Genomic DNA, 22067 nt, shown 5'->3' with positions numbered 1-22067 from the left:
ATGACAAAAACACATGGAAATAATATTCAGAATTTGTTTAAAATTTGCAAAAGTTTAGATACAGAGGAAATATTTGGTCAAATAATATCATACAAGTATTAACTGGTTAAAAAGATATTAAATATAATTCAATGAAGTTAGCCATGTATCTGTCACAAGACGAAATTCTCTGCCAAAAGTTAATCATTTTAACAAAATTCGGAATATTTCAGTAAAAACGCAATAAATATTAAAAAATATATCTCTGCACTGTAGTTAAGATCAAATTGTAATATTCCACACAATTTCTCATACTCAAAATACACCAAAAGTGTATATTCGTCAATATTGATTTTCAGTTACTTTTGGCTGGGATTGTACATACATCCCTAACGAACATATTTAACGAGTAAGAAGTCATTAAATCGTAAAAGAAGTCATGGCAAATTTGTCGATTATTAGATAAATTGTTCTCGCACTTCGAAATCTTAAATATTTCCAAATTTTTTAAATATAGTCACTTTAGAGCGATCTATCAATATGATTTTGATAATTTTATTTAAGGAAAAATTGATGAGTCTGAGGAGAGTATAATTTTTCCATTTTTTTTTTATTATATTTCCTTTAAAATAAATCATTCTCATTCCTCTATCGCTTTTTTATTCAACGATATTTAAGAATGTTTTGTACCTATTTTCAAAATATTGAAAATTTAATGAAAATTGTACAGAATGTCCTTACATATATTTAGAATCTTTAGTACAATTTTTAAATCGATTCACTAAAGCGTTCACAAGTTATAAGGATTTTAATTTACACCGAATTAACATGTGTTCTTATGAAAAATGTATAACCATGTCGATTCAAATGACAAAAACACATGGAAATAATATTCAGAATTTGTTTAAAATTTGCAAAAGTTTAGATACAGAGGAAATATTTGGTCAAATAATATTATACAAGTATTATATAATATTATACATGTATCTGTCACAAGGAGAAATTTTCTGCCAAAAGTTAATCATTTCGATTAACAAAATTCGGAATATTTCAGTAAAAACGCAATAAATATTAAAAAATACATCTCTGCATTGTAGCTAAGATCAAATTGTAATGCTCCACACAATTTCTTACTCAAAATACACCAAAAATGGATATATTCGTCAATATTGATTTTCAGCTACTTTTTGCTGAGACATACAATTATCCTTAATATTTATATGACATACAAAACATTCTTAATATTTATATGAAAAATTTCCCGAAAAATTTTCGACAAAGAATCATCTCCTAAAATTTTTCCCACCTATTAAGAAAAACCCTGTGATAAAAAAAAGTTGAACATCACAAATGGATACATGGAAAATTTTGTAAAAAAATTAACTTTCAAGGTCAAATCGTGCAATCGATTCGACGCGACGCCCAAAAAAAATGCACTTTGAAGAGGAACAAACAGAAAAAAAGAGAGAAAGAGAGAGAATGAGAAGCAGGTTTTCGAGCGTTAAAATTCCTGGCGGACGAGAACGCAACATGACGTCCGACAGACGCGCCGTCTCGATTAGTGACTTTATTTAAATTTAAACGCACGCTCTCTCGCCCACGCACGAGTGATTATCGCGACATTCGCTAGTAATTGCTGGGACAACATCGCGGTTGATTGTTTTACGCTTCTATCAGCGCTTCTATCTGTTCTACTTTATCACCGGGCGGAGGGGGAGGAGGGGTCGGGGGAGGAGAGGTCGGGGGAGGGGAGGACACCTAATGTTACGAATACGCCTACGCGTCATCGTCGTCGGCGGCGAAAAATTCGTTCCGACGTGAATGATAAAAAAAAAAAAAAAAAAATAAGAAGAAGGGAAAAACACATGTGGACGCGATGGAGGTCGTTAAACAACGCGTGCGATATTTTCATGCGAAATCACCGGGCGGTAAAATCGCCCGGGACGTATCCCCGTCCGATTCCGACACACGACCCAATTCTGTGTTTCGTAAGCCGGTGGCGTGCCCTGTCACGGACGTCACGGAATATGATAAATGTTTTTCCGAGCGAACGATTAAATTGCATTCGATGCCGAATTTATTTCGACTCTCCCCCTCGCCACGGATCATTGCTATTATTATTATTATTAACGTCGGAGGAGAGGGAGCGGGGGGGGTCTGTTCCTCGGCGTCGATTTCGTCCGAGGGATATATCGCAATAATCGCGCTCCGAATAATAGCATCTCTCTCGCGTCCATCTCGGAGGGAAGGGGACACGGTTAAACGAACGTCAAGAAGCGAAGCTTTGTGAAGAGAAAGGCCGCTTACGGTCGGGGAGATCGCCTCCGAGATTGCCGTCGTCGGGGGGGGGCAGGCAGGGGGAGGGTGTCTCGAGAATACGAGAAGCACAAGCGCAATTATTATTACGCTCGTTACGCTCGCATATTCCATTCAAAGCATTCGGGCGGACGGCGACGAGGCGACCGCCGGCGGGGATTATTATCCTATTGAGCTCGTAAGAAGCGAGGCCGCGTGCGATGTCGTCTTACGACATCCTCTCTCTGCCAACCGGCGGAACACGGCGCGACAAGAAACGCTTAGCTCGTAGAGACCCTCGTGAACCTCTTACTTTGCTTGCACGAAGAACATCGAGAGAGAGGGAGAGAGAGGGATGAAGGGAGGACGCAACCCCGGGTATAACGAACGGCTTCGACGATAACGTAGGACGACGTCGAGGCGCCACGTCTGTACGAAGACCGTCCGACAAGACATACGGGAACGATACATCGTTCTCAAGAATCTCTCCTCGAGCGATTTTCAGTTCTATCGATCATTTCACCGGGGACGAATAAGAACGGCCACGAGGAAACGTAGATAGATGATGGAGGAGCGACTGCGGACAGGAGGGAGAAGAGAGAGAGAGGATGGATCCTACGGATCCGGAGTACCATCTTGTTCCCGTTATTAGAAGACGAATGATAAGGCTGATACGAATGTAAACGAGACGGGGAAAATTAATTAAAGGGTCAACGATATAATCGAGATGGTCCTTCGATCTGATACGCCTTCCGTTCGTTTTGTCGAGTGATAATATTGAAAAAAAAATCGATAGTCATGAACACGCAGCCTGCACAGTATCAACAATCGTTAAACTTGTCTCTCTTCAGGATCTACTTCTTATTCTCGCAAATATAAAAATGAGAGCGAATCAATTTATTTGTGCGAAAAATTTTAGAAGATGATTCTTTGTCGAAAATTAAGGGAGATTTTTCATATATCCCTCTCCTCCAAAAATGGGGGTAAAAATTAGGTTTGTATTTTTTTCTCAAATTTGGATATTTATATAATATTTATATAATTAATTAGCAATTATTAGCAATTTATTACAATTTATTTAGTGATTTGTATCAATTTCATCCACGATAAGATGTCTTTCTCTCGATAATAATTTACATTTTTCGAGGCATTTCTCGTGTTTATTTTAATAATTCACTGTTCTTCTGATTAATAATTAGAGTTGGTTAATAATCGATAATTTAATATATACATGTACATGTTAAATAAAAAATCATAAAAAATATATTAATATTTATACAGTCATTAGCAATTTGTCAATTTCATCCACGATAAGATATCTTTTTCTCGGTAATATTTTACATTTTTCCTGATTAATAATCGGTAGATTAGTAATTAATAATTTATCGTACATATATATGTTAAATAAAAAAATCACACAAAATATACTAACATTTATACATTCTCGTATTATTTTTTCGTTATACAGGGTGTTTCTTAATAAGTTTTTTACACATTTTTCAAGTTTGAGATATAATAACTTTAGCATATTGCGCCATCGTGCGAAACTAGTTATAGTATATCATATATACCCCACTAGCGCATGTGGAACCAATTACATTCCGAAATACGTACTCTTGAAAGTTTATAATTTATCATATGTGTGAAATATTCCGAAAGAAATATTTAAAATGGATTATGTTTATAATAACGTATTATAGATATTTAGATTAAATATTTTTTTTGTTTTTCACATACAATATACAGGATATTTCTTAACAAGTTTGAAAAATTTTAGAAGATGATTCTTTATTGAAAATTAAGGGGGGTTTTTCATATAAACATATATTCCTATATCCCCCCTGTGAAGTTGCACTCCTCCAAAAATGGAGGTAAAAATTAGGTTTTTATTTTTGTCTCAAATTTAGAACAAGTTAAAGAAATGAAATTAGCTGGATATTTTCTACTATTAAAAAGGTTATTTATTAAAATTTTTTTCAGCCTCCCGTATTGTTATAAGAGGCTGAAACTAGCAACCTATTCAACTTTTTATTAGAATTTTTTAATGTTTATATGAAAAACATCTCGTAAAATGTTTCGCACTTATTAAGAAACATCCTGTATAAAATGCCGATGTGTTTTCGTCAGATGCCAAGTAAAAATAAATTAATTAGCATTTTTATCTTTTTGCCGTCATCGAATGAGGAGAGAGTGGAATGAGAGGAATTTCATTGGAAGGAGAGAGGGAGCGGCGTTGATTCTTATATAACGAGTGTTCTTAATGGATAGGAGCGACAGTTGACAGCTCGGCTGTAAACTAACTCTGAATTATTTAGCCATGAATAGAGAGATCACAGTCGTTCTTTCTCATTGTTACGATGATACCGTTCGTTTAATAGACTCTGTAAAACGCTTCGCGCGATAATTGTTAAGACGCACTATATTTTCACGGCAACGACAAAATTGCCGTCATAAAAGTGCTTCCCTCATAATAGCGATTCCATATGTGCCGCTTTTAGCCACGTACACGTGTACGTATGCGTATGTGCACGTGAAAAACACCCTCGCCTCCAATACTAAATTACTGCCACTTGGCAATACTTTTATCGCCCCTTTACGATACCGGTTCCCCTCTAACCCCTTAACTTCGTTTTTGAATCCGGTGGGACTATAAAGATAAATTAGGTAAGACGACGAAATAAATGGGAAAGAGCAGCCACATATACACAAACACACACATACATATTTGTTACATAACTTTGAGGAGAAGCACTTTCAAGAGAAATTTAGGAAAAAGAATCGACTTCTTATTTATCGGTAGATTTTTATTCCCTTAAATGGAATCAATATATTATCATTGAAAAAAAAGTGAATAATGATTCGAAATTACAGGTATATTTACATCAATGACACAAGTTTCATTAAAAGTATCGAAGTATCAATTAGTAGCTACTTCAATTGATGATATTTTAAAATGCATCTTAAAATTATAATTATAGTTATTTGTGAGATTAATTTGTAGCAATATATTTTGTTAACAAAATATCTCAATTTTTTGATCCAGAATCTTCATTTTTCAACTTTATCACATTTTCAAAATAAAACCGAGAATAAAACAGTCTAATACATGTATAATTTTGAATTTTTGAATACTAAGTATACATGTTTCATTTCAGATACATACATATGTAAGAGTTTTTCCCAAAAAATAACAATGAAAAATAAATAGAAGAGGCTTTAAATGTTGCTTCTTTCAAACACGAGTATATTCTATATTATTAATTCTGTAAAAATCTTATTATAATTAATGAGATAATTAATAAGATGGAGGCGCAAACTTAAGTGTTTAAAAATTCATAAATATCTATTTTCGATCAAATCTGATATCTCTGCTTTAATCAGTGATTATTCTCACTGATTCGATTTAAAAAAAAAACACGGAATGAAATGCAAATACATGATGAAATATTTTTCAAATTCTTCATTTTCTCAACAAGAATTGTAACCGAATATTAAACAGTAATTTCTTATATAATTATTTAAAATTCTCTATATATTATTAAAAATTCCCTCTATAATTAAAACAATAATTGCACGAATGGTATTTAATCGTCATAAAAGTATTGAGCGAATTTTTCTCATTTCTTTCGTAGGAACGCGAGCAGAAAAATCGGACGAAGAACAGCACCGTTAATAATTTGCCTCTCGCTGCTGCTGACAATGGAAGCGAAGACAGTGGCAGCTACGAACGTGACAAACGCGTCATCACTGGTGGTATCGACGCAGAAGCCGTTTACAACGACGGAAGTAGTCTATCAACGATTCGCCATCGAGCCGATGGATCAAACCGCGGTGATTGGCAGTCGGGTGACGCTTCCATGCCGAGTACTCGATCAGAAGGGGCCCATTCAATGGACCAAGGACGACTTTGGTCTCGGAGCAGTCAGAAATCTCACCGGATACGAGCGATACGCCATGATCGGCAGCGACGAAGAAGGTAAGTGACTAAAATCGAACCCGGAAATGCGACTTTCACGGTCAAATTAACCCTTTCGCCGCGTCCGCAAATACGCCTGGAGCCTGGAATTACGCAAAATATCACTGAAAAAACTGATTGCTAATAATTATCAAATATATTTAATTGTGAATTTTAATTGAATATTTGATAAATATTACCATATTTTATAATTACTAAATCTTCAATTGGTCTAGTTGCAAACAAATTTTGTTTGCAGTTGAATCAATTAAACAATTTAATAATAATTATTAAATATTTAATACTTATCATAAAATCTTTGATGATTGTTATTAAATATGTATTAAATTGTTGTAAATATTACTAAATCATTCAATTTAAGATTATTAGATATTTGATAACTATTATTAAATGATTTAGTTAGGTCAATATGTTTGATAAAATAATTGGTAATTATTAACAAATTTTGGTAAGATAGTCGTGTAAAGTTTCGCGCAAGCACGCAAGGATATGTTAATTTGTTCATCGCTACACGACGTGAAATGCGCTATCTTTCTATTTAAATTTAGTTATGAGAATTATATAAAGCTTGCAAAGAGTAACAAATAAGATTAAAAATATATTGTTCAATTTAATTTCTGATTTCTCAATACAAGAGTTTCAGATATTAAATTGATTTTATAAGTCGAATAAGTAAATGTCTGGTAAATAAACAAAAATAATCCGTTCATTATCTATTTAAAATGTAAAGTGCAATATGCAAGTATAAATTATAAATAAAAAAATAATAATTAAAAAATTTGATTTTAATTAATTTTAATTTTAATTTTTTAATTTCTCGTTATCATGATTTAGTTAAAATTACCAAATATCTGATAATTCTTATTAAATATATTATTTTCTGCTATCAAAGTTTGATTACAGTTATTAAAGTTTTGTTAAACGAATCAAATATGTAATTGAATGAATTAAATTTAAATAGTCTAAATTAAATATTTTATTTACTCAATTAATTTTTTTTGTAATTGTTACCACATATTTAATTAGGACTATTTGCCCAAATCATTTAGTAATTGTTATTAAATTCTAGTGTTTACTACTAAATTCTTTTTTCAGTGTACAGAGATCAGTCTCATTATATGAGACGCTTTTTATTAGTTATTGCGGAAAGTCGTTTAGGAATCTAAGAGGTTCCTTCCCAGGGTCTCCCCGATGATCTTTTATCGTTTTAAAATCCGGGAAATGACGTCGCGCGATCGCAAATCGTTTAGTGCATTAAATTTTCGATACATGTAGCGTGAATTTTTAACGGCGTTTAACTTCCTGTTATAAAAAGGACGTACTTTGCATCACAAACCACGCGATAGAGGGGGGGATTATTTAAAAATCTCTATACACTACACCAACTATACGCTATAATGTGGCGCCCCTCGGCTGTTTGCTCGCCCAAATTCAATTTTCGGCCGCAAGGTATTGATTTTCTGCAGTATCGAAAAAATGTGTAATGCACATATGCGTGTGGGGGAGACTTCTCCCAAAAAGATAACAATGCAAAGTAAATAGAGGAAGCTTTAAAATCCACATCTTGCTCATAACTTCCGTATCATTAATTTCTCAGTAAAATCCTTCCCGCTATAATTATAGCGAGGACATAAAACGAGGAAACAAATTGTGCCTCCATTGAAGGTTAGTAAACATTTATTGATTTTCAGGTGAAAGCTGGTATCGCTATTCGCTCGGTTGCCCGTAAATCTTGCGCATCACAAAAAAAATATTTTCCATGGCTTACAGATTACACGTTCGCGAGCGTGGCAACTCTCACATACGATACACGAAAAGACACTTAGGTATATCAAACTCACAAAACCAATATCAGTAAGTGAGGCACATATATATTGTGAGATGGAAATCGTAACACGACAGGGAGAGGAAAGTCGAAAGAATATATTCTTCCATTTACGACTTAAAAAAATATTTATTTCTTGAAAATAAAAAAAAAACTCGACGATATTTTTTTCCCTTCCGAGGGAAAAAATTTTCAACATTGAGTTATTTTGACTTTAATGTCGCTCTATGTCGTGAATTGTCAAATCAATTTAATGGGTTAGTATAAAACAACGGAAATTATATTGGAAGAATTAATTGCAAAAAATTATGCAAGCTTTAAATAATTTTTATTCGTATTTGATAAAGTTGTGACACGCGCTGCGAAAAGATTTATTTTGCACTTTCAGCCTCTTTTTGTGCGACGGCGTGACCTCCTTTTCAGTTGCATCATGATTTCCGCCTCACTCTAGCGGAGCACTTCCGGAAGAGCTACGCTTTTGTTAGCGCGCTTTAAAACAAAGATGGACCTCGCGTTATTCTTGCGTCGACTCTACGTCGCATAAAGCCGATACAATTCGCATTAAAAGCCACTACAAAGTTAAATTAGTTTCCTAACGAGTTACTAAAAAATGCTACTCGACACGGGTAATACTTGCTGGTATAGGAATATTTATACACATGTAAACGTTTCCCCGTAGCCTCTGCGAAATAATCCCCGTGCGAGATTCCCTCGGGAATAACATTCTTCATTGTTAGAATTTTTAATATACAAAACTTCATATAAAACTCGCGAGTTAATTCCAAAACATAATGGCAAAGGCAACGAGGGAATAGAGAAATTTCGTCCAATCAGTAAATTGTGTCGACAAATGAAAGGGTGATGTTCAAATAAAGACCTTCACGGTTCACGTCCTGGACACGGCGTAGGACGAGTGCGCTGATGATGTTAACGTTGCTCGCGAATAAACTCGAGAGACGCAAATGCAAATAACAAAGCATAGCCGAATGAAATATTCTTACCGCGGACGCGCTATCGCGATAATGACAAAGATAGACGATTAAAAAAAAAAAGGAGATTAATGCACCAGAGAAATATACGACGGCAAATTTTTCGGCGCAGTGGAAACGAATGATTTACGCGGTCGATTTCTCAATAAGCGTGAAATTCCCTCCCAAGTCTCTATAATTCACGGTACGAATCAAGCCGAACGTTGTATAACTCGTGTAACGAAATGAAGCGACAATTAATCACAATTAGGACGAGATAAAACAATATAATACGCTTCCGCAGGAAAAATTGCTTTGTTTCTTTTACTCAGCATAATGAGTCTACTAATAAGTATTATTAAAACGAAAGCTGGTAGATAACAGCGCACAATCAAGCGTAAAATTGCTTTGAATGCGATATTACATTAAGGATATTTTGTATCTATTTTCAAAATATTGAGAATTTAATGAAAATTCTACAGAATGTCCTTACATATGTTTAGAATCTTTAGTACAATTTTTAAATCGATTCACTAAAGCGTTGACAAGTTGTAAGGATTTTAATTTGCACCGAATTAACATGTGTTCTTATGGGAAACGTATAACCATGTCGATTTAAATGACAAAAACACATGGAAATAATATTCAGAATTTATTTAAAATTTGAAAAAGTTTAGATACAGAGGAAATATTTGGTCAAATACTATTATACAAGTATTAACTGGTTAAAAAGATATTAAATATAATTTAATGAAGTCATGTATCTGTCACAAGGCGAAATTCTCTGTCAAAAGTTAATCATTTCGATTAACAAAATTCGGAATATTTCAGTAAACACGCAATAAATATTAAAAAATACATCTCTGCACTGTAGCTAAGATCAAATTGTAATGTTCCACACAATTTCTTACTCAAAATACACCAAAAATGGATATATTCGTCAACATTGATTTTCAGCTACTTTTTGCTGAGATTGTACATACAAAACATCCTTTAAAAAATTGCAAAATCATTCGTTTTTAAAGGAAAAAATTTTTTTAATTGGTTAATAAGAATTTTTAATTTTTTTCATTCCATGAAAGTAATTGACATGTTTTCATTGCATTTCTGAAGATATAAACTGTAAAATATAACTGGTGATGAAACCGTATACGAACGTTTTTTTCCATATTCAATATATGAGAATGTTTTTTAAAAAAAATATCCCACACAGGAGTGCCCTAGCTCTATTATAACATTTTTCCCCGCAGATTATGAAAAAAAATAAAAGAAGAATTACAAGTTTGAAAAGGCATTGACAAAAGTCAAAGTATTAAAAATGGATGTTATAAATGAATGTTTTTTTTGGGATGAGATAGAAAAATATAGAATCCTTATAAATATTCAATCAATATTTTTATCGAGTTAAAAAAAGATTTTTTATCAAATTTCATCAAATTTTATAAAAAAAAAAAGTTATTTTTAGAAAAAAAAATTTTTTGTATTGATTATAATTATCTGAAACATTTTTCATCGAAATTCACAAGAAAATGCCCTTTATAATATTTACAAAAAATTTATCTTACGATTAAATACTCAAATATTAATGCAATTACATATTAATATTAATAAATACTTGTAAACTCCAGCTACCAATACAATCTATTCATCATAAGTGTATTTTATTTTACGGATTCGAGCAAATATTGTGATATTACACGTACCGTCCTATTTGTTAAGTGTGTTGAAAAATTTGTCACAAGGCGTAGCTGCGAGCGGATATTATTTTTCATCTAAAAATGATGAAACTAATATACGAATAATCGCGAGCGGATGATTGAAAAAAGGGGGAAAAATGTGGTTACAATAAAGCGATGATAAAGTTCGATGAAACAAGAACCTTTAAAGTTGTGTTCCAATTCCGCTAATGCCATGATTGCGCCGCATACCGTGATAAAGCAAAGCTTTTTTTTTCACCGCGATGGAGGCGGAGCAGCGAACTGGTTTATTTCATCCGCCCTATACATGTATGTGTGTGTGTGTGTGTGTGTGTGTGTGTGTATGTGTGTGTGTGTGTGTGCTGTTTCAATATAATATAGATTGTCTTTCGGCGCGTATCTTTCCGCGCGCGCTGCATTCGTCATTTAATTCCGCAAAAATCAGCGCGCGGAAAGCGAAACGATCCGAACGTTTATTCAATCAAAATTTGTAACGTGTTTCGCGAAAACGCTGTCCCGCGCATATTGGAACGGCGGTATATGCAAGCGTCGGCGTTTATTTTTTTATTTCTATTCGTTTTTCGGTTACGGTATTTGCCGGACGGAGGATTAGTCGTCGAAGATAGAGCGATCCCCGCGAATATCGTGCCGATATATTCCATTTCCCGCATTCGCAATACGTTCCAAAATATTACGCTGCGCATTCGCCAATATTCCTAATCCAGGGGAGAAAAAGCACGGCCATCGCATTACATTTATTCGGCTAATAAAAGCGCCATATATACGTTGTTGCCGTTAAACCGCCCTGCATTGCGAGTATCTTCGCTATTTGTCGTAAAGATAAATCTTCGCGCCGAGAAGCTAATTTATAAATATCGTTCTTTTTTTTTCTTTTCACGTGACTTTTATATTCTTATAGTGTAATTTATATAAATATGATTCCTCGCGATTAATTAAACTCGCGATTTAAATATTCCCTTCCTTCTTAGAGACTCTCTCTAATAAAAAAACTGGCCGCCATTTTTTGGCAACTTTCGCTCATATTCAAATTTTAATTACTCTATTTTGAATTTAAATGATAAATTTAATAATAAATATTATAGATTATAATAATCAATATTATATAAATATATTATATAAATAGATAATAATAAATATTATATAAATATATTATATAAATAGATAATAATAAATATTATATAAATATTGTATAAATGTTATATAAAAATATTATATAAATATTATATAATATTATATAAATTACATTACTAAATTATATAGAATTTTTTTAGTAATATAAGTATTATAGATTATAGCGTTTAACGATCAACGTTTTTAACGTGGCACACGATATCTAACATCTGTAGGAAATATTTTCACTGTGTATCCTGTTGCTGATGAATTATTACAAAACTCTGCTGCACATTCACCCATTTTTACGTACTTTGGAACTAAGCAAAAATATATTACAGGTACATGCAACACATACATTCGTATACATTCACGTGTAAGTGAAATCTAGAGTCTCTTGTCTCTTGTATCACTCTCAGGATTTTGCCGAACATGAACGAGACATATTCTTAATAAATGCTGATTCTATCTGATAGTCAGCTTCCTATTAGAGGGTTTCTACTCTCTCTTTTGATCATTTAAATGTATATATAAGTGAGACGATTTTTTCGAAATTCCTTAGAAGCCTCTTTCAAAAAGTTCTTTTGTGGGATTGCCGACGATGGCACGTTATTCAAAGGTGGGATTAGATACAGGTGGCACGCCTCGCTGGTGCGTGCATATATATATATATATATATATATATATATATATATATGCAGACTTGCCCAACAATCACAGTGTGTTGGAACGATAACGCTCGCGCGCGTTTGAAATCCAGTTTAAGCCGGGGAACCATAATATACTTGTAACTATATGCCGTTGCACGATGCCTTGGTCCTCGTTCATTCTTCTTCCGCCCGTATATAAGCGCGTCCCGTCCTACGTGCGGCACGTACCCGCGGTAGCAACGCCTGATTTCCATAAAATTATTGCAAGTTTACCGCGCCGTGGCTCTATGGCTTGTAACCGCAATGTTGTTGCATTTTAGTCGCCACCTTTTCTAACCCTGCGCTACGCGCTTTCATAATGAGGGAAGAGCTGTAGGAACTCTAAATTAGAAGACTTATTTTTTCTTTCTTTTTTTAAAGATGTTTTGTACCTATTTTCAAAATATTGAGAATTTAATGAAAATTGTACAGAATGTCCTTACATATGTTTAGAATTTTCAGTACAATTTTTAAATCGATTCACTAAAGCGTTCACAAGTTGTAAGGATTTTAATTTGTACCGAATTAACATGTGTTCTTATGGGAAACGTATAACCACGTCGATTGAAATAACAAAAACACGTGGAAATAATATTCAGAATTTGTTTAAAATTTGCAAAAGTTTAGATACAGAGGAAATATTTGGTCAAATAATATTATACAAGTACTAACTGGTTAAAAAGATATTAAATATAATTCAATGAAGTTAGCCATGTATCTGTCACAAGGCGAAATTCTCTGCCAAAAATTAATCATTTCGATTAACAAAATTCGGAATATTTCAGTAAAAACGCAATAAATATTAAAAAATACATCTCTGCACTGTAGTTAAGATCAAATTGTAATATTCCACATAATTTCTCATACTCAAAATACACCAAAAGTGGATATTCGTCAATATTGATTTTCAGTTACTTTTTCCTGGGATTGTACGTACATCCCTAACGAATCTTTAACGAATAAGAAGTCATTAAATCGTAAAAGAAGTCATGATAAATTTGTCGATTATTAGATAAATTGTTCTCGCACTTCGAAATCTTAAATATTTCCAAATTTTTTAAATATAGTCACTTTAGAGCAATGTATCAATATGATTTTGATAATTTTATTTAAGGAAAAATTGATGAGTCTGAGGAGAGTATAATTTATCCATTTTTTTTTCTTATATTCCCTTTAAAATAAATCATTCTCATTCCTCTATCGCTTTTTTATTCAATGATATTTAAGAATGTTTTGCACCTATTTTCAAAATATTGAAAATTTAATGAAAATTGTACAGAATGTCCTTACATATGTTTAGAATCTTTAGTACAATTTTTAAATCGATTCACTAAAGCGTTCAAGTTATAAGGATTTTGCACTGAATTAACGTGTGTTCTTATGGGAAACGTATAATTCGATTCAAATGACAAAACATGGAAATAATATTCAGAATTTTTTTTAAATTTGCAAAAGTTTAGATACAGAAAAGATATTTGACCAAATAATATTATACAAGTATTAACTGATTAAAAAGATATTACATATAATTCAATGAAGTTAGTCATGTATCTGTCACAAGGCGAAATTATCTGCCAAAAGTTAATCATTTCGATTAACAAAATTCGGAATATTTCAGTAAAAACGCAATAATTATTAAAAAATACTTCTCTGCACTGTAACTAAGATCAAATTGTAATATTCTACACAATTTCTTACTCAAAATACACCAAAAATATATTCGTTAATATTGATTTTCAGTTGCTTTTTACTGGGATTGTATATACAAAACATCCTTAACATGAATTGTTGAATTATTTTAGAGAAAAAGAACGATCCAAAATATGTACAGAAAAAAAATAATCACGATTTTTATGTACTTGAAAATTGATTCAGAACACACAGTTTGGAAATTCATGTTAGTATGACGATGATGCGATCAATTGTCGAAAAAAAATTATCTGTCGGATAAAAACTATCTCCAATAGAAAAATCGTTTTCAGCTAACGTTTTTATATTTGATTCGAATGTAATAGAGATCGAGAAAGGTTCGATGTTTTCGAGCATTATCATATATAATTGATAGCTACATACATTAAGATCAGTTTTATTTAATCATGTGTCGGTTTTTATCATTCTCATTCAATGCAATACGATACTATTGTGTTTATTTTAGAACTGAGTGTTGAGTCAATCATATCAAAATTTAATGTTGATTTAATATCGATCATGTCAAGATTTAAAAAAATTTCGATAAAGAATAATTTCCAATCAGCTTGGAAGAAAAGTCGGTTCTAAATTCGGAAAAGAGATTGTTCGACTTAATACAATAACATATTAATCCAAGATTATTACCTAATATGTTAATGTACTAAATCTCTTTTCTGAATTTAGAATCGACTTTTCTTTTAACATAAATCTGATATTGATTTTCTTTTAACATAAATCTGATATTGATCTGTTCTAAATTGAAAGTTATTCTTTATCGAAAATTATTAAATTTTGATATGATCGACTCAACGTTATTTAGAATTCAACGCTAGGGGAGTTATTCTTTATAAAATTTTTAAAATTTTGATATGATTGACATGATTGATATGATTGACATTTAGAATTCCACCAAGTTCTAAAAAAAAAAACCAATATTATGCCATTACATTAATACCATTGTATTAAAAATATATTTATCAAATATATAAATGCAGGATTATTGTTTAACATATGTTGCATTAAGGATCTATTTATTAAATATATAAATACATCCTTTATTAATCTTTAAATATTTCTATTATATATCTAACAAAGATTTCACGTCTAAAAAATTTTTTCTAACACATAATTTATATATATATATATATATATATATATATATATATATATATACAGAGTGTCCCAAAACTCATAATCAATCTTTCAAAGACAGATTCCTGGGATCATTTGGAGACGATTTTTCCTCAGCGAAAATGTCGATAAAGGCCATCATTTTTTGCATGTTCCCGATTTTTGTCATCATATATCTTTGCAATTAAGCCTTAAATTAAAACTCAACCAAAGTAAACTTTATTTAAAATTAATCGAAGAATGTAGTTTTGTTAATATTTTATTTCTACAAAGCTTAGTTTACGAAAAACCCCTTATTTCCAATCACTTATAATTCGAAAATTATTAGTGCCTCGACATTTTCGTTGAGGAAAAATCGTCTTCAGATGATCCTAGGAATCTATCTTTGAAAAATTGATTATGAGTTTCGGGACACCCTGTATATGTATAAAAGGTTGTTAGAAAAATTTTTTTAGACGTGAAATCTTTGTTAGATATATAATAGAAATATTTAAAGTATTATTTATAATATTTATTTATAATATTTATTTAATAGTTATTTATAATATTTATTTAGTATATATTTCATCCTCTCTTCTTTCTCCGCAGTATTAAATCCAATTAATTTCAATTAAATAATTCAATCTTTGCAGAAAGAAGGAATTTCTCTAGGCAATCCATTATACGAGTTATGGAAGACAATCCGCGCGCGTCTTGAAACGTGTACCAATATCCGAGCAAATACCCGCAGCATGCGCCGGAAACAAAATGACAACACACGCCCGCGACCGGTCGTTTTAATCGGCGCAGGATATCCCGGACATATCGACGTACGTACACGGGGATGGATAGCGGCGGCGATGAGAGCCCAGGTCTTTAATTCGACGTCGTGTGTACGCCACGAGCGAGCGGGCAGCGGCGGCGGCGGCGGCGAGGGAGGGGATAGGGGGAGGGGGGAGGAAGAAGCGGCTAAGTTTAAATTAGTTCCGAAACATTCGGTGCACGCTCTGATGGTTAATGGCTCCACCATAGATCAATAAGATCGGCGACGCGGATATGCGACCCGGAGAGAGTTGCATCCAGCTGCGAAACGGCCGCTTGACCGGATACCCCCTCCCCCTCCCCCACTCCCCTCCTCCTCTCGTCTCTCTCTCCTGCTACATGATGCTTGATATACATACCTGTTTCGTGCGAACCCGAAGAGCAAACGGAGAAATAAAAAGTGAGAAAGAGAGAGAGAGAGAGAAAGAGAGAGAGAGAGAAACGAAGTCACATAATTCCCATCTTCGATAAAGGCGTTCATGTAGCAAGGGACGACCTTGTTGTACGGTATTCGTGTAATCCGATATGTATGTCCTTAAGGGGATCCGATTTACGTGCGACTGAGATTACAGGGCGCGTGTGAGAGACGGTCGGTATTAGAAATAGATTATGATCCGGGCAAATTTATATCACGATAACAGGTGACTCGTAAAGGAGGCTGCGTGGAACGGGGACAATCGACGGCGCATTCCACGGACTTGCCACGCAGTTATTATTATCGATTTCGCATCTTTCCACCCAGGGCGAATGTTATTCGCGTAAACGTAACGCTCGAGTGGATTTTAATCGATGAAGCGATCATGCCTAAAGCGAAACTGACCCGGCTTTAACGAGGTATTAATGTCCGAAGGTTGCCATCAAATGCGCGACGTGTTCCTCTCATTTCCACAAACGATAGAATTTCTCTTTACACCCCATAAAACATTGTTGTAACATTACAGCAATATTGTAATATTGCAGCGATATTGCGGCAATATTACAATATTGCAGCAATATTACAATATTTCAGCAATATTACAATATTTCAGCAATATTGCTGCAATATTACAATATTTCAGCAATATTGTTGCGATATTATAATATTTCAGCAATATTGCAGCAATATTACAATATTACAATATTGCTGCAATATTACAATATTGCTATAATATTATAATATTGCTGCAATGTTACAACAATGTTCTGTGCTGTATGGGACGACGAGCTTAAGTATGCGCGATTTAGAATTTTAACTCGATTATAATTTTAGTTTGTTGGTGGAAAATAATACCGGCTACCGTTCGACGGTGCTTTATTGCTACGGATGGCATTTAAGGGAGGATTTTGAGAAAATTATATCAAGTTACATCATGTACAATTAAGAAACTTTATGTTAAGCTCAAGTTAAAACATTTCCGATCTGATAATGTGCTCTACGTAAAGCAGGTCGATAAAGTATGCTTAATTCGCGAAGCTTAAGTGTTCGTAGGGAGATGTTATTATCTTCTTTGCCCGGGTCTGAGATAAGAATTTCTAAAGGAATTAACAGTATTAACGAGGGGCTACTTGCTCGATCAGTTTCTTGCCTGACCGCTAGTCTGGTCTATTAATCAGCCGACAAGCGGACCCAATAAAAATTCCGTTCTATTTGCGACGAGATGCTTACTGTTCAAAGATGAAGGAATTCGCCGTTGAATATTCATGTGCGTGAATGGCACGGATGTATCGAGCCTTCGATAATAAATAAAACGAGGAAGCAAGCCTGGAATATTTATATAAAGGAGCTATGACTTTCTGAATTAATTTTTTTCTACGCAAAAAATACGCATGAAAAATACAAACTCGTGCCCAGTAATATCGCCTATTAAGGCAAGAAACTTGGCGAGGTGACCGAAAATGAAAATTACAAAATCCCATCTGTTCGCGAATTCCATTCATCCGAGATCCATCGAAAGATTTGGCCGACCCGCAGTTTTATCTCGAATCATGGGGAACATTCCGCTCCAATAATTACCGGATATCGCCGCCGCACAGGCCACCTAATATTAATTGACGCAATTATAAGCGCAACGTAATTCCGGCGATATTCATTCCCCGTATATATGTACATGTACGGGATTTTAAGATCGCTCGCAGAAAAGCAACTGCAGCAGCAGTAGCAGCAGCAGCACCAGCAGCACCAGCAGCAGCAGCAGCAGCAATGCCAGCGATATCGAGGGCGCCCCAACCTGCTCGACCGGATCCAGGGAACCGCTTCTGCCACCGATTAATCGACCCCTTACCGGTTCTCGCGGTGTATTTTTCTCGCTACCACGCGAACGAGAAACGAGAATATTATATTCTGCCGGGTACACACTTTGGGGCCGGCGTAATTTAAATCACAAACCTCCGCCCACGCGCCTCCTATTTTCTGGCGGAGATATCGTGAATTCTTATTCAGCAGATGTCGCGTCTAACGCTGAGATAATGGAAGTGGGTGCAATAAGAAAAAAAGGAAGGCGAAAAAAACGAAGCTAGAACTCTCTTTCCCTCCAATGAAATTATATACGTAGACCCAGACCTGATAGATCCAGCAAGTCCCTCTTCTCCTCCCTTTCAAGTTTTTTCCCTCCTCCCTCTCCTCCTCCCCTCTCTTTCTTGCAACCTTCTCCTATCATCCTGCGTAACTGTTTTCCGTGTAAATAAGCGATTTATCGACGTTTCATTTAATCTTACGTGAGAAATCGTAACTCGCGCGCTGGCTTAGAGTCGCTCTCACATAAACGTTAGTGAAAATAAACTGTGCTTTAATTCATTATCCGTTTCTCCCTAGAGACAGAACTAAAAAGAGATAGCGAATTGATTAAATCTCGGTTAACTCTAAGTAATTTTTATGGGTGCGATCCCCTTAGATGTGCTGGCAGTTGGAACGTAAATTTAACACAGGACGTTTTTTATATCTATTCTTTCTCTCCTTCTTCCTCGTTTCTTATCTATATTTTTCTCCTCACAGATACTTCGATAAATTACTTAAGGAAAATTTAATTGGATATCTTAATATATCGACTATAATAATTTGACTGTTAATAATGTGACTCCTACGTTATATTTAATTAATATTAAATAATTAGAGAGAGAAAGAGAGAAAGAGAGAGATCAATAATTAATAATAGACTTTTTATTGAATTAAAATTCACTTAAAATTTCTCGATAACGTGTGGCATCATTTAATCATTTATTCTTAGAACGATGATATTCTTAGCTACAAATAATTATGCATTAATTTTGATATTTTAGAATTTAATCAATCGTATATAGATAAAGTAGTATTTATAAATCGTTCAGAATCACACAAGTTTTGATATATATAAATAAATTTGATTATATAATATTTATATATCACACATTTTCTTTGTTTCTCTTCTTGTCCCTATGAAAGATATATTCAGTAGGCCCAATATTGTGTAATGTTGTATAATAAAATTCGATTTATACGTATTTAAATTATTAGAAAATATGTGTGTGTGTGTGTGTGTGTGTGTGTGTGTATGTCAAGTGTCCTTTTATTTTTTTGAATTTTCGTTTATAAAAAATATTTATGCCCAAGCATATTATTCCGTGAATTAATATCTAATAATTATATATAAAAGTGGCAAGAGCTGAAAATGTTTATCGCTCCGCATATATGCATAATAATAAATGCGTCCTTAATTAATGACAAAATCGTGAAAATTGGTTTTAATTATACTCACATTCTCATCAATAACGTTTAAATCGAAAATGCTAAATTTAATATAGAACCGATCTCCATTTGACTCCGATTCTCATCGTTGTGGTTTAATTATTAAATCTACCGCACACAGAATTGTATAGAATTAAGGGAGAGGACACTTTAAAATTAAAATAATACATTTTTTTTATTTAATAAAAGGTGAGATAGTTTTGCGAACATTTTAAACTATTTAAAATAATTTTCTCCTGACATATTCCTTAATATTCAAAAATAAATGTTGAATATATAAGAATAATATAAACTCTTTGAAAGTTTTATAACATTTTTCGAACTTTTGCTCGAAAATTACTCTGATCTCATTATTATCATTTTTTATTAAAATAAAATAAATATTATTTGATTATTCCAGTTAGGAAAATTGCAGTTTTATTAAAAATTATGAAAATTATGATTTAAAAATCACCAAAAAATTAAACTTTATTCAAATCAGAATAAAAACTCGTAGAGAGTTTACTCGGCAAAAAATATTGATCAAATTGTAATCAAGCATATGAGAAGTAAAAAAAACAATAATTTGAATATGTTAACCTAGTATTCGGTAAAAAGAACGTGAGAAAGATCCGTCATGATTTTGCAGCTGCGCTTTCTGCCTTAATCAGGAATTCACACATATAAAATAATTGATTATCCGAATTTAATCCGACATTAGAAAAGATGACCAAATTCGTATAAATGATGTAACAACCAAAAGGTTGTATCGCCTATTATATCACATGAGCCCTTAATTCCCTGAAATATCGCAAATGCATTATTTCGTTACAAATCAACGCCGTTATCGGTGCTAAAATAATGACGAGAACGAGCGTATGACGCTAAAATTTTCGCGAATTTCGAACCGCAAACGAGAAACCATGACACGCCAGTTGGTTTACGAAATCAATACGATCGTCGACACAGTGGCCAGTAGTACTGATTGAACCGCTGGCCAGTAAAAGCTGACTATAATTTCAAGCGCGAGCCCTGTCGCGCTACTATCAACGCGGTAATCATCGCGTATATCGTCCATCTTCCTTCTGTTTGCTAACTATTCGGGAGACCATATCGGGCCGCGATAATTGGCCCGAATGATGGCGCTACCGTCATTGTAAATATTAGGTCAATTTGTTTTACAACCTTCCTCGCGTGTAGCGGAACACTTTCGAGTGGTGGACAAATTGATAGACCGCCTAAAGATCAATGTCGATATATATAGAACGTATAATTATTATATAATTATACTTCACATTCGATACTTTTATTTTTATTCGAGGTTAGGTTAGGTTTGCAGGCAGATTGCTGCCTGCCATCTACTGGGTGTAGTGTGCTCGCGATTTTTTTATTTCCCAGATTTACTTCATTATTAATTAACGTAAGAATGTAAACAACGAAGGCTTTTGCCATGTTTGAATATGGTAAATCGCGTATACAGCGCCGGCACGTTCTACCGCGGCATGAAAAATTCAACCCCATTTCGGGCCTGCTGAGCTTTAAAGCACTTTTACCGAAATCTTGCCTTATCCATATGGTAATGTTCACACTCTGCGACGAGGTAGCAAATTCGAAGCTGCAGAACTCCAGCTTCTCTCTGCGCATGCGCGAACGGAGCTTTATGGGACCGCCAATCAGATATTCCAGACGCGCTTAATTGGTAATTGCTGCGACCTTAGGATATTGGAATAAGCTATCGCTTAAAAGACAACTGTCTATAATGAATTAGCCTTTGCCAGGTGACATTTGAGCGAAAATGCGGCAAATTAGAATTAATACTTTGCTACAATCGAATTAAATAGAAAATCCAAACATAAATATAAAGACACGTATCCGTTTCAAGTCATAATTTGCTGTTTCAAAGATCCTATTAATGATGAAAGGATTAAGGACGAAGGATTGAGACGTATATAAATAGTCTTCTCGTAGAAAAATAAGTCTCTGACTTGTAACAAAATGCTGTTTTCCCTCTTGTCTCAAGACTTTCGGTTCCCAATTCACATTCCCCTTTTATTCGTGCACTATTTGTCCCTATAGTCATAGAGTCATGGACAGAAACGATAGTGAAAATCGAAAGCGTTTCACGGATATCGATTGTCCTCGATGATCGAATCCGGCCAACCAACCGGACGAACGCTAATGCCATTTGCTCGTATCCCCTCCCCCTA

At 33.8% G+C, this 22067-nt stretch overlaps 1 protein-coding gene across 3 annotated transcripts in view; it reads left to right on the top strand.

The window, feature by feature from the left end:
* The window catches only part of LOC105254408 (irregular chiasm C-roughest protein), a 192558-nt gene that overhangs the window by 127538 nt on the left and 42953 nt on the right, over positions 1-22067 (top strand). For all 3 annotated transcript variants that reach the window (XM_025413832.1, XM_025413827.1, XM_025413841.1), the window contains exon 3: positions 5907-6250. In XM_025413832.1, the coding sequence (XP_025269617.1) occupies positions 5907-6250 (344 nt within the window). The remainder of the gene's footprint in view (positions 1-5906; positions 6251-22067) is intronic.

The sequence above is a fragment of the Camponotus floridanus genome, unplaced genomic scaffold, assembly GCF_003227725.1.
Source record: "Camponotus floridanus strain SB8 unplaced genomic scaffold, Cflo_v7.5 scaffold11, whole genome shotgun sequence".
Lineage (NCBI taxonomy): Eukaryota > Metazoa > Arthropoda > Insecta > Hymenoptera > Formicidae > Camponotus > Camponotus floridanus.
This window is presented reverse-complemented; position numbering and strand designations above follow the sequence as displayed.